The sequence below is a fragment of the Crocuta crocuta genome, unplaced genomic scaffold, assembly GCF_008692635.1.
Source record: "Crocuta crocuta isolate KB4526 unplaced genomic scaffold, BGI_CrCroc_1.0 scaffold675, whole genome shotgun sequence".
NCBI lineage: Eukaryota > Metazoa > Chordata > Mammalia > Carnivora > Hyaenidae > Crocuta > Crocuta crocuta.
The window spans coordinates 2,945,689-2,956,996 of record NW_027528796.1 but is presented as its reverse complement, the minus strand read 5'-3'; the positions used below and the strand labels follow the sequence as shown (position 1 = coordinate 2,956,996).

General features: G+C 56.0%; 1 protein-coding gene across 1 annotated transcript in view; it reads left to right on the top strand.

Annotated features, from left to right (window-relative positions):
• PKNOX1 (PBX/knotted 1 homeobox 1) overlaps window positions 1-11,308 on the top strand; it is a 37,589-nt gene that overhangs the window by 18,944 nt on the left and 7,337 nt on the right. Inside the window, exons 9-10 of the mRNA XM_077755445.1 lie at window positions 6,906-7,034; window positions 10,957-11,033. Of these exons, the coding sequence (XP_077611571.1) occupies window positions 6,906-7,034; window positions 10,957-11,033 (206 nt within the window). The remainder of the gene's footprint in view (window positions 1-6,905; window positions 7,035-10,956; window positions 11,034-11,308) is intronic.

Below are 11,308 nucleotides of genomic sequence, written 5' to 3'. Positions count from 1 at the left end.
CCGTACTTAATACCGAGTCAGTCTCGGATCCCTCCGTTTGTAGGCACATAAGGCGCGCCTTCTGGAAGGTCATCATCCGGTCGCATCTCTGTCTCAGGTTCTTTGCCTTCGCTCACGATACCATCACGCCACTTGTTTTAAAGTTATAAACACGTCTTCTGTGTTTCTGCTCACCGTGCATTTCTGACCCACAGCAGATTCAGAGCGCCATCTCGGGCACCCTCAGCCCCCAAGGAATCGTGGTGCCCGCGTCCGCGCTGCAGCAGGGCAACGTCACCATGGCAACAGTGGCAGGTATGTGGACGGAGAAGAGGACACTCTTTCCTTGAGCTTTGGCTGAAGAGTCCTTTCTGTCAGAACGGAGAAGTGTGAAATTTCCGGTCAACATCGGTTCCTGATACAGGAGTGGCAAAACTAGAACTCTTAGATTTGAATGCCTGTCTCTTGTTTTAATTCTCAGTAACCGATATTTTATGCAAATTGTGTTTCCCTACCAAAACATTTGGGGAAGAAAGATTTTATATGGGAGTTGAAAATATAGAGCAAAAAATGAATCGTAATTTGCAGATAGCATGGCTTTTAATTGTACTCCTAGCAGCACCGGGGAAACCTTAGGTCGTGTCACTCATATTTGACCCATGAGTAAAGTGCACTCTGAGCCTTGGGGTTACTGATAGAAATCACCGCAGGAGGGGCAGAGTCCGCTGTCCCTGCAGCCCACCCGGCATCGCAAACACAAAACCATCGTGAAGACGGAATTGGGGTGTGCAGGGAGGGGAGAGACTCGCTCTGCAGACCCTCACGGATAGTGTAAAGGGAAACTTCCACGGGAAGATGAAAGCACGTTTCATCCACAAAATACCATGATCAGAAATATTTAACAGCCTTGGCCAAGCCCTGTAATACGTGCAGGTTGTGAGAAAGTAGAAAACAGGGGTGAGTGAAAGGAAGGGGACTGCAGAATCCACCCTGGCCGACATGCCCTCCGCGATGGGGCACCTGGCCGCCTGGTGCCCGGTGCCCGGCCCCCTGCACCCCTCCGGTAGCACGCCCCGCCCCCCAGTGCCGCAGGGCCACGCCTCAGCACAGGCGCTGGCGCCCGGCTTGTTCAGGGAAGCCGTTTTAATAGTTTACGGCACCAAGTCCACCGGCATTGATCATTTGATGTGATTTAAAAACCTCATCGGGCTAGAGGTGTTTGTCCTTCACGACGTATATTGCGTCTTTTGGAGATTTGGGTGTCGATCATGGAGACTTAGGAGCACTTTGATCTCTTCCTTCTCGAGGTGGCACAGTGTACCAGCCCGTCACGGTTGTCACTCCTCAAGGCCAGGTGGTGACGCAAGCGCTGTCGCCCGGCACCATCAGGATCCAGAACTCCCAGGTGCGTGTGCCGTTCCTGGGGGCGGGGGGGTAGCACCGGGGTAGGTGGGCGCGAGTGGGGCCGGTGGGGGCACAGGAGAGCCAGGCTCAAGCCTGAAGATGGCTGCCGGACACCAGCTCACATGGGAGCAGTCCCCAGGTCAGCACGACGTCAGCCCTGTCTCTGCCGTCCCCTCCGTTTCCCGTATTGTGAAAAAGTTGCTAAGTTCAGAAAGCCTGGAGAAGCGGGAGAAAGGTCATGCGTCACACCTTCTCCTGAGCCGCCACAGTGTCCCCGTTAACACTGGGTTGGGTAGCTGTCTCTGGATCCGGAGACTTGAGGCAGTGTAGACACACTCTTCCCACGCCCGTGGAGGTTCAGGGCAGACCCACCAGGCGGGTCCTTCAGACCCTGCCGGGCCGAGGCCCTTCTGCGGAGCACCGAGGGGCCAGAGCACCGCTTCAGGCTGGCGCTGGGATGGCCGGGGCGCTTCCTTCACACCCGCGCACTGAGGGGCAGGTGCGCCAGGGCTGGCCTCCCCCCGCTCCAGGGTGCCCAGTGAAGGGCCGCCCCCCGCCTCCTGGGGAACACCAGCTTCAGGGGCAGAAGCAGCAGGGAGAAATGCTGTCACGTGCTGTGACCTTGCGGCCGACCCACTCCCTCCGAGCCTTTGTGGTGGGTGAGGCTGGACTTGGTGGTCCGCCAGACCCCTTTAAGCTATGGAGACACACATGCGCTCACCGGCAGCCCGGTTCCTAAAGGCAGCTTTCAGTCGGGAAGACCATGTTTCCGGTATCAGCTCCTGTGTAAGAACATCGATTCCTTCTCTACGGGAGCTCCTTGGCCTCGGCCTGCACTGACTGCAGCCGCACTGGCGACTTGGAGATGTTAGCGTTTTCCTTCATCAGACAGCGGATGTGACAGGGCCTGGGGCCCGGGTGGCACAGCCCATCCAGGGCCAACTGCCTCTCACTTCACGGACAGGGCTGGGCTGGGCTTGGGGGCCTTGTCATTTGGGCACATGGCGGGGGTAGAAGAGGAGCTGACCCCCGGCTGCACTGTCCCTCGGATCCCCACACACCGCACTGTGAACCCGGGCAGCGCCTGGTCGGCAGGGTGCCTCCTGGACCCAACGCGAACTGCTTTTAGGGAAAGACCCCTTCAAGGCAGCTGCCTGCCTTCTGGAGTAGAGGTTCGCTTGTCCTGATGCTTAAGAAGGAAGTCGCTACTTAACTGAATCTTCTTATAGACGGAGGGGACGCATTTAACTAGCAAACGTGTGTGTTTCAGCTCAACCCCTTCTCACAGGACGTGTGTGAGGCCTCCCCAGCCCCATGAGGCGGGCTGGCGAGCGCCACGCCGTTTCTTGCTGCCTGTGAGCTGTTTCGTCAGCTCTGGTCCTTGTGGCCGGCCGCCCACCATGCTCCCGTCCCCTCCTCGTCATACCCCTCCGTGTGTGGCTTCTGGCGCAGCAGGGCCAGGGAGCCAGAGACGCGGGCTGCCCACGTTTCTAAGGGAAGAGTGACCAGACTGACCGAGGGCCTGGGTGCAGGTGCTTTGGATAAACCTGTACGTGGTACATAGGATTTTTATTGTAGCTATTTGGGCTGCTCTGGGCTCTTTTCCTTTTTTTTTTTCTTTTTTTTTGGGGGTGGGGCTAGCTCATTCTGGGCTGCATGTAATCAGGGTGACAACTTACCAATGACAGTGACTCTTCTTGTGTCAGAAACTGTCACTGTGGGGTTGGTCGCTGTCATGGCTCCCATGGTCACTCTGGCCAGCGTGACTCACAGGTGAATCTCGGTGTGGTGCGGTGGCCGTCAGGGCTGACCCCTCGCCAGGCTCCCCTGTGCCTTCCCCGGAGGGAGTTCGCCACCGTGGGCTACATTCTGACCTCGTACCTGTCAGCAGGAGGCAGGATTTGGCCTCTTCCTCTTCCTGGGGCATCTCTGTGGAAAGGTGTTTCTCCTTCTAAAAACAATTTTTTTTTTTTTTTGAGAAAAGAGAAGTAACAAGGGGATTTCAATGATCTCCTCTCCTTTCCCAGGAGAGTCTTATTTGTACAATCGTTATTTGTATGTTTTAGGTTTTTGCTCTTGATTGGCCTGTGACAAGGTGTTTTGCTTCCATTTTTACTCTTTAACTTATTTTGCTTTGCTAAAAATCAAGTTGCTGCGGGCCCAGCCCAGTGTCAAGGGTGCAGACAGGCTTGGAGCCAAACCATCACCTTTCCTGCCCCCCTGCTCCCCCCTCTCGTGTCAGGCAACTGCTTTCTGATCGTATAGCTGTTTCTTCTGCTGTTTTCCGCCCCATTTGTAAACATTAAGTCACCCCTACGCCCCTGCTTTGGGCCTTCTGTCTTGGTAGGAGCCCTGCCCGCTCAGGCTTCCCCCACCTGCCCTGTGTGCTTGGCCCTGGGGCCCCACCTCTCAGCGTTAACATTACTGTGACTGTGTCAGTCCGGGTCTTTGCCGAGCTGAGTGTGTAACTGTGATCACGCTGCTTTTCTGGGGCACGTGTTTGCTTCTGCCCGAGTTAACCGCTGCATTGCCGCGTCCACTGCCCAGTTCTCGTGCGGCCGCGGCTGACCCCCTCGCGGCGATTGCTTTGTACCCCGCCTGCCGGCAGGCACATCAGTGCTGCGTGGCCCCCAGAAGCTCTCTGCCTCCTGCTCTCGGGGCTTGTCTCTCTCCCTGCCCGGCTCAGGGCATGTTCTTGAACTTTCCTTTGATATCACTGCAGGAGCCCCTTCTCCCGGAGCCACGCCCTCCGCTTTCTTGGCCTTACTCCCCACTTTGGACATGTCTGGAGAAAATGTGCTGGGAGGTGCATTTTGTTGAGACTGTGCCAACCTGGAGAGGGCTTTATTTCGGTCTCATCAATGCAGTCTGGGTGTGAGCGTGGTTCCAGGATGCAGATGGCGGTCACCGGAGCTGGGGGCCGTGCTGTCGTGGGGAGGAGGCCCGCATCTTCTGCTTCCTCCTGTCGGCTGCCTCTCTCCTCTGCGTTGTCGCTGAGGCTGTGTCAGCCGCCTGCTGCAGCGTGGCCCCCAAACCTCGTGTTCTCGAGCCTGAGTCACATCCCCGGAGGCTCTGAAACGGCCCTGCCCCAGCTCCGGCACGCGGTCTCTTTCTAGAGCCTTTATGAGTTGAGCCTCAGACCTTCTGCACAGAGTCTGTGGGCTTCTGTGTGTTTGCGCCCCTGCCGTCTACTTTCTCAGAGACTCCCCTTTCTCTCCCAGTCCACCCGCGGAGGGTCAGGTCTGCAGCAGTGCGTGGATCTCTGAGACTCTTCCCTGCCCTTTGTGCTTTGTTTTAAAGCTCCCGGTTTTGGTTCCAGGGTGGTTGAAGTTGTCTTCGGTTTCTGTGTTCTCTCTGTTCCTGCTGCCTCAACATTTATTCACTTCGGTGTCTGCTTTTTGTGATGGAGGTTTTCACTTATTTTTATTTTTATGTTTTATGTTTAAATTTACACCCAGGTTAGTTAGCATATGGTGCAGTGATGATTTCAGGAGTACATTTCTTAAGCCCCTTACTCATTTAGCACAGCCCCTCTGGTAACCTCCTGTCTGTTCTCCATATTTAAGAGTCTCTTATGTTTTGTCCCCCTCCCTGTTTGTATATTATTTTTGCTTCCTTTCCCTTACGTTCATCTGTTTTGTATCTTAAAGTCCTCGTATGAGTAAGGTCATAAGATATTTGTCTTTCTCACCCTAATTCTGCTCAGCGCAGTTCCCTCTAGTGATAGAGGATTGCAAATCTTTGGGGACAGTTGGCTGTCCTCGGAACCTGAGTGGCCAGAAAGCCACTGGGTGTGCACCAGGCCCAGGCCCTGACAAGCCGGCTTCTCAGCAGGCTGGACTCTGAGCGTTTTCCTCACTTGGTGTCTCCAGGAAGGACGGTCAGGTCTCCTGCTCGGGGCACCGGCCTGGTGGCAGGCGGGGATGTGCTGGGGTCTCCTGGGATGTGGGGACACTCTCCTTGCCCCTACCTGTCCCCTTCCAGCTGTGCTCAGCGTGTCCCTGGTCCCCTGCGGGGCGGGGGCAGATCACTCCATCTGCAGAGGATGACAGGGAGGGCTTGGGGGCTCCCCCGACTCTGCCTCTTGAACAAACTTCCAGCCCATTTCCGAGGCTTATAACCCTGCGCCTGCCCAGTCCCTGGCTTTGCTGGAGCTCCGCAGGGCCAGTGGCTGCTCTGTCTCCTCACGTGGCCTTGCTGGCCCTCTCGGACCCATGGGTGCCACCCGTGAGATCTGGTCACACAGCCAGCTGTCGCTTTGCCTGTTGTTGAGCCCATGGTGGCTTTCGCCCTGCACAAAAAAAGCAACACTGAGCACATGTCAAGCCTCATGAGGAACATCGTATACGAATTGAGACAAGTAAAGCAGACAAGCTGCAGTGTGGTCCTGGGGCTTTGGAACTCGTACTGGAAGCTCATTTCTCACTCTTTCCTGGATAATCGAGATGGCGCTTAGTACCATCACTTTCAGCCTCTGACCAGGAGACACGTTTCCAAAAACTCTTATGTCCTGAATAATAATCTTGAGTTTTAAGACATTTTAGATACAGTCAGTGTCTTAGTGTCTTCTTTAAGTCATAAATTTTGTCTGTTTAGGTGATGTTGTTGAGGCTATTAAAGACTGTATCCAAAATGATAAATCCGGAGGAAGCACAAATAATACCGGGACCTCTCCACAATAAAGTTCCAAATCCTTAAAAAACAATTTTTTTAATGCTTATTTATTTTTGAGAGACAGAGCACAAGCAGGGGAGGGTCAGAGAGAGAGGGAGACGCAGAATCTGAAACAGGCTCCAGGCTCCGAGTTGTCAGCACACAGCTCAACATGGGGCTTGAACCCACAAACCATGAGATCATGACCTGAGTCGAAGTCGGACGCCTAACCGGCTGAGCCACCCAGGCGCCCCGTGTCCTTCCTTTAGAAAGGCACTGGACAGGCTATGTTCCATGCTCTCCTGGGGGGCGGGGGGGGGGATATCTGTCGTGGCTGCGGAGACGTCTGGGCCACAGGCCCCTTAGCCCCTTGGTCTATGATGCTTCCATCTGTTCCTTGTGTGTGTGTCTTTGCCCCCTGCTGAGCTGACGTGGCGGTCCCCAGGCCTTCAGCCTTCCCGCCCGTTCTTGTCGTCGGTGTCCTGACCGCCCCTCTAGGCTGGGAGAGCGGTGTTCTGTCATGTCTGTTACCAGAGGACGCAAGGCGAAAGCAAGTGGTGGGTGAGAGGGCCGTGGGGTTTGCACGTCTGCAGGGGAATGACCCCGGGGACATGTCGGTGCCCGTGTCACCCGCCTCCTCGCTGGATGAGGGGCCGCCGATGGCGAGACAGCCGTGTCCGTGGCGCTGCTGCCCAGGGAGCCCCCTCCCCGCCAGGGGAGCCTGCGCACCTTCCGGTGCGTGTGCCCCTGCTGTCAGTAGGTCATTTATCCCAAGATCGTCAGTTACTTTCTCCATCAGAAGTCCTGAGCTGCTGGGATGCGTCATAATTTCCTGTGCTTTCTAACGTTATTTTTCAATTGTTTAAAAGCTTCAGTTACAGTTAAACCAAGATCTCAGCATCTTGCATCAAGATGATGGCTCATCTAAGAATAAAAGGGGCGTTTTGCCGAAGCACGCCACCAACGTGATGAGATCTTGGCTCTTTCAGCACATCGGGGTAAGAACGCAAGTGGCCGCGCCCGCAGCAACACCCTGACATGCTCGCTTCCTGGCGCGCCTCCTGGAAGCAGTGTTCCTGTCTGCGCTCGCAGGCCCAGCGTTAAGTATTGGCATTTTGTTGCCCTTCTGAATGTTGGGGTGGAGTACGGGACGGAAGGAGGGCTACCTAAAACCGGAGGTCACAGCCTCGAGTAACTCAAACAAGAGGCCACCACTGGTGAAAAGAACACACTCTCAGCTCATATCGATCCCATGCGTGCACGACAGAGCTGCCCGTGAGGGTGACGGATGAGCTCAGGTCAGTTAGGAGGGAGACAGAAGGTGAGTTTGGGCAAAACCTGGGCAAACAGTGATGTTTTATATATTGGATTTGAAAAGAAGATGTGGGAAGGTCAAAGACGGAGGTCTGGACAGGGGTCAGCACGTGGGACAGAGTCGGGCCACAGCCCGTCCACGTGTGCCTGTGCCCATGTCCTCACCTGGGGCACGGCCACATCGTCTCCATAAGCCGATGCTTATGGGAAGACGATGCTTCTTGGGAAGCACACGCTTGCTGACCTGCTCATTATCCGGGTCAGACCCGCCCTCCTGCCCCTGAACTTGGGGGAGGCGTGTGACCCAGAGAAGGTTTCAGGAGTGACAGTCCCGCCTGGTGGCCGGGACCAGGAGTGACCAGGGGAGTGTGTGGCAAGACCGAGGCGGGAAAGTGGACACCACGTGCCACGTTACAGCCACGCCTGGGTGGGAGGAGGAGCATGGCTGTTGTCAGGAGGGACAGGGGGGCGGGAGGTCGGCAGCGAGCTGTCCGGCAACCTCGGGAACCAGCTTCGTCGCCCGGTGCCTTCATCCAGGTTGTTTTCACTGGAGCGCATGCGCCCCCCACTCCCACAGCCCCCGCCCACCCCGTGGAGCACACCCCCGCTCCCGCGTCCCCACCACCATGCTGTCCCTCATGGCTGTGCCCGCGGGCTGGGTCTGCCCTTTGGTGTCACTGCCATGGGCGCCCGCCCCTTGCCTTTGGTTGCTGCGGCTGCTTCCTCCCGGGCCCCGGGGTCCCTGTCTGCGCCCGGTGCACCCAGGGCTCCTCACGCCCTCCCTCTGCATCCATCGTTTGGGAAGCCCGCTGCCGGCCCGCGGCCTCCATTTGTGCCTGGCACTGGTCTGCGGGCCACGAGGCCAGCGTCTGTCTCGGTCATCCCATGTCTTCTGGGGGTTGGCCCTGGTCACTGCTGGGTGGCACCCCGCTTTCTCTGACTGACATCAGGCTCCTTCCCTGAGCGGCAGCAGGCCAAGGTAGCAGCTGGCTCTAGGCTTTGAACCGGCATGTGGTGTCGCTGAGGGTGGGGGGCGGTGGCAGGACCCTCTCCCTTTCCCGAGGGGAAGGCCCTTAGGGAGCAGGGCCCCCACTTCTCTCCTGCTCTGCTGTTCTGTTCTCCACTCACCGCCCCCCCTCCCCCGCAGGACACGCAGCACGTCAGGAGGGAACAGTGGGGACTCTGAGCAGTGTGGCCCCACCTGGAAACATGTCCTAAAAGAGTCACGTGGAAAGGAGGGTGCACGGTGATGTTGGGTATACTGATGGGAAGACGGGGCGCGTGGCTTAGGACACACGCCTTTGCTGGACTGTGACACAGCAACGAGGGCTGGGCGCTAGGAAGGTTCTGGCAGGTGGCAGCGAGTGAGGGCGGGACATACCCCTTCTGAGGGTACCGTGGTGTCACAACCAGTACGCAGTCCGTTCGGTACAGACAGGTGGCAGAAGGCATTTTCCTTTCAAGTTTCCTTTAATGTCGTAATAGTTTGTAGAACTACAAACCCTGCAATAGGTTGAAGTAAAATGTTCCTTCTTTCCCCCATGAAGCATTTTCTCTCTCTTCTTGCCCTCATTTATTTGAAATAGCATCTCTACCGTGGTCTTCCTGATACTCGAGGATGGCATTTACTACTGTATGCTGGCTCTTCGTTTTTGTTGTTTTGTTATTGCTTTTAGTTAATGCACTTAGGTTTCCTGCCCCCTTTTGATTTTATGAGCTTTTTATTTATTTATTTTTCTTTCTTTTTTTTTTAATGTTTTATTTATTTCTGAGAGAGATAGAGAGACAGCATGAGTAGGAGAGGGTCAGAGGGAGAGGGAGACACAGAATCTGAAACAGGCTCCAGGCTCTGAGCTGTCAGCACAGAGTCCGACGCGGGGTTCGAACCTACGGACCGTGAGATCATGACCTGAGCCGAAGTCGGACGCTTAACCAAGTGAGCCACCAGGCGCCCCTTTATTTATTACTTTTTAAGTTTACTTATTTTGAGAGAGAATGGGGAGAGGCAGAGAGAGAGAGAGAGAGAGAGAGAGAGAGAATCCCAAGCAGGTTCTGTGCTGAGTGTGAAGCCCAACATGGGGCTCAAACCCACGAACCATGAGCTCACGACCCGAGCCGGCAAGCACAGTATTTGCATTTCCACGACTTCTACCTTGGGGCGGGCGCTCACTGCCGTCTGAGGGAGCAGCCACAGGGGTGAGTGAGGCCAGAGGCCCCGCAGCGTGCGGGGACTGTCCCGCCGCTGCATGTTACTCAGGAGCCCCTGCTGTCTCCCGTGCTCTCTGGGTCCTGGGGGGTGCAAAACAAGGGACCCTGGTGCCTGAAGGTTGACAGTAAACGTCTCGATGGTGTCTGCGTGTGGACAGCAGTCCATCCTGGAGAAACTTCATTACTGCAGGTAGAATTATTTCCTTTGGTACTTCTGTGGATTTTGATATGTCCTTCTGGTTTAATTCTGTTTTTTTAAGTGAAAGGCAGTAATCACAAGAGAAAGTGTGACGAGGCAGACCTGCACGTCCCTGGCGCTGGCACAGTTTGCTGACCATGCACGCTGCCCTAGCGGGGCGGCCCCTCGTCAGTGTCCTCTGACAGAAACGTGTCGCCCCGTGGGACGGGCCCGGAACGGCCTGCCTGCCCCTTCCCTGCGGCCCCCTTTTTACCCAGCTGTTGGGTGGGGAGTGTGGGTGCTCTCCTGCCTCAGTTTCCTCACCTGTAGAATGGGGACGAGTGCCATCTGCCGCAGAAGTGACTGAGGAGTTCGCGGTTTACTGTAGAACGTGCAGCGTGGTACCCGTGCTGTGTGGCTGGGCCAGAACACACCCTCTGTCCATGGCATGTGCTCCTAACGCGTCCTTGCTGAGGAGGTTCCTGAATTACAGCTTGTGTCATGTGGTTAGGGCAGCGACCCCTACGGTGGTGGCAGCTCCTGGCGGTGGTGGTGCCGGCTGTGAGCCTCTGGACCGTCTCTGCCCACCCTCGTCTCTCTCTGACTACTGCATCAGTGCTGCGTTCCATGTGGGACATTTCTAAAAACATTTTTTTAAATGTTTATTTATCATTGAGAAACAGAGACAGAGCATGAGTGGGGAGGGGCAGAGGGAGACGGAGACACAGAATCCGAAGCAGCTCCAGGCTCCGAGCTGTCAGCACAGAGCCCGACGCAGGGCTCGAACCCACAAACTGTGAGATCATGACCTGAGCCAAAGTCAGACGCTCAACCAACGGAGCCCTCCAGGTGCCCCTGTTTAGGACATTTCTAGAAGAAAATTGTAAGACTAAAGGGTTTTTAGCAGAAAGCACTATTGCTGCTTACCAGTTTTTTGTTTTTTTTTAACATTTGTTTTGAGAGAGAGTGAGCATGCATGCGGGGGGCGGGGCAGAGAGAGAGAGAATCACGGGCGGGGTCTGCATGGTCAGAACCTGATGTGGGGCTCGAACTCATGACCCTGGGATCATGATCTGAGCCAAAATCAGGACTGGGACGCCAGCGCCCTGCTACTCGGCAGTTTTCACTGAGGACTATTCGTGTGTTTCTTGTCCACCTAGATAAGGTTGAGCTCCTGTTTCCACACCAAGGTGCATGGTAACCTGTCTTCTCCCCTTTAGCACCCGTACCCGACAGAGGACGAGAAGAAACAGATTGCTGCTCAGACAAACTTGACGCTGCTCCAGGTCAACAACTGGTAAGACGCACCCCGAGCTGTGCCCGCCAACGGGATCGAACCCTTGATACGGACGCTAATGAGCACTGAAATTCGGTTGAAAATACCTGAGTTCCTCTAACGAGCAGCACTCTCGTCGGCACCGAAGCCGGTGGCGGGAGGCTGAGAGAGGTCACACGCTTCAGCCTCCGGCGACCGGGTTGCACGCGGACGCTGCCTGCACGCTGCTCGTGGGGCCAGACGCGGGTTCTCCGTGTGCTACTGGCCCCCCGCCCAAGCCCCCACATTCCTGCGGG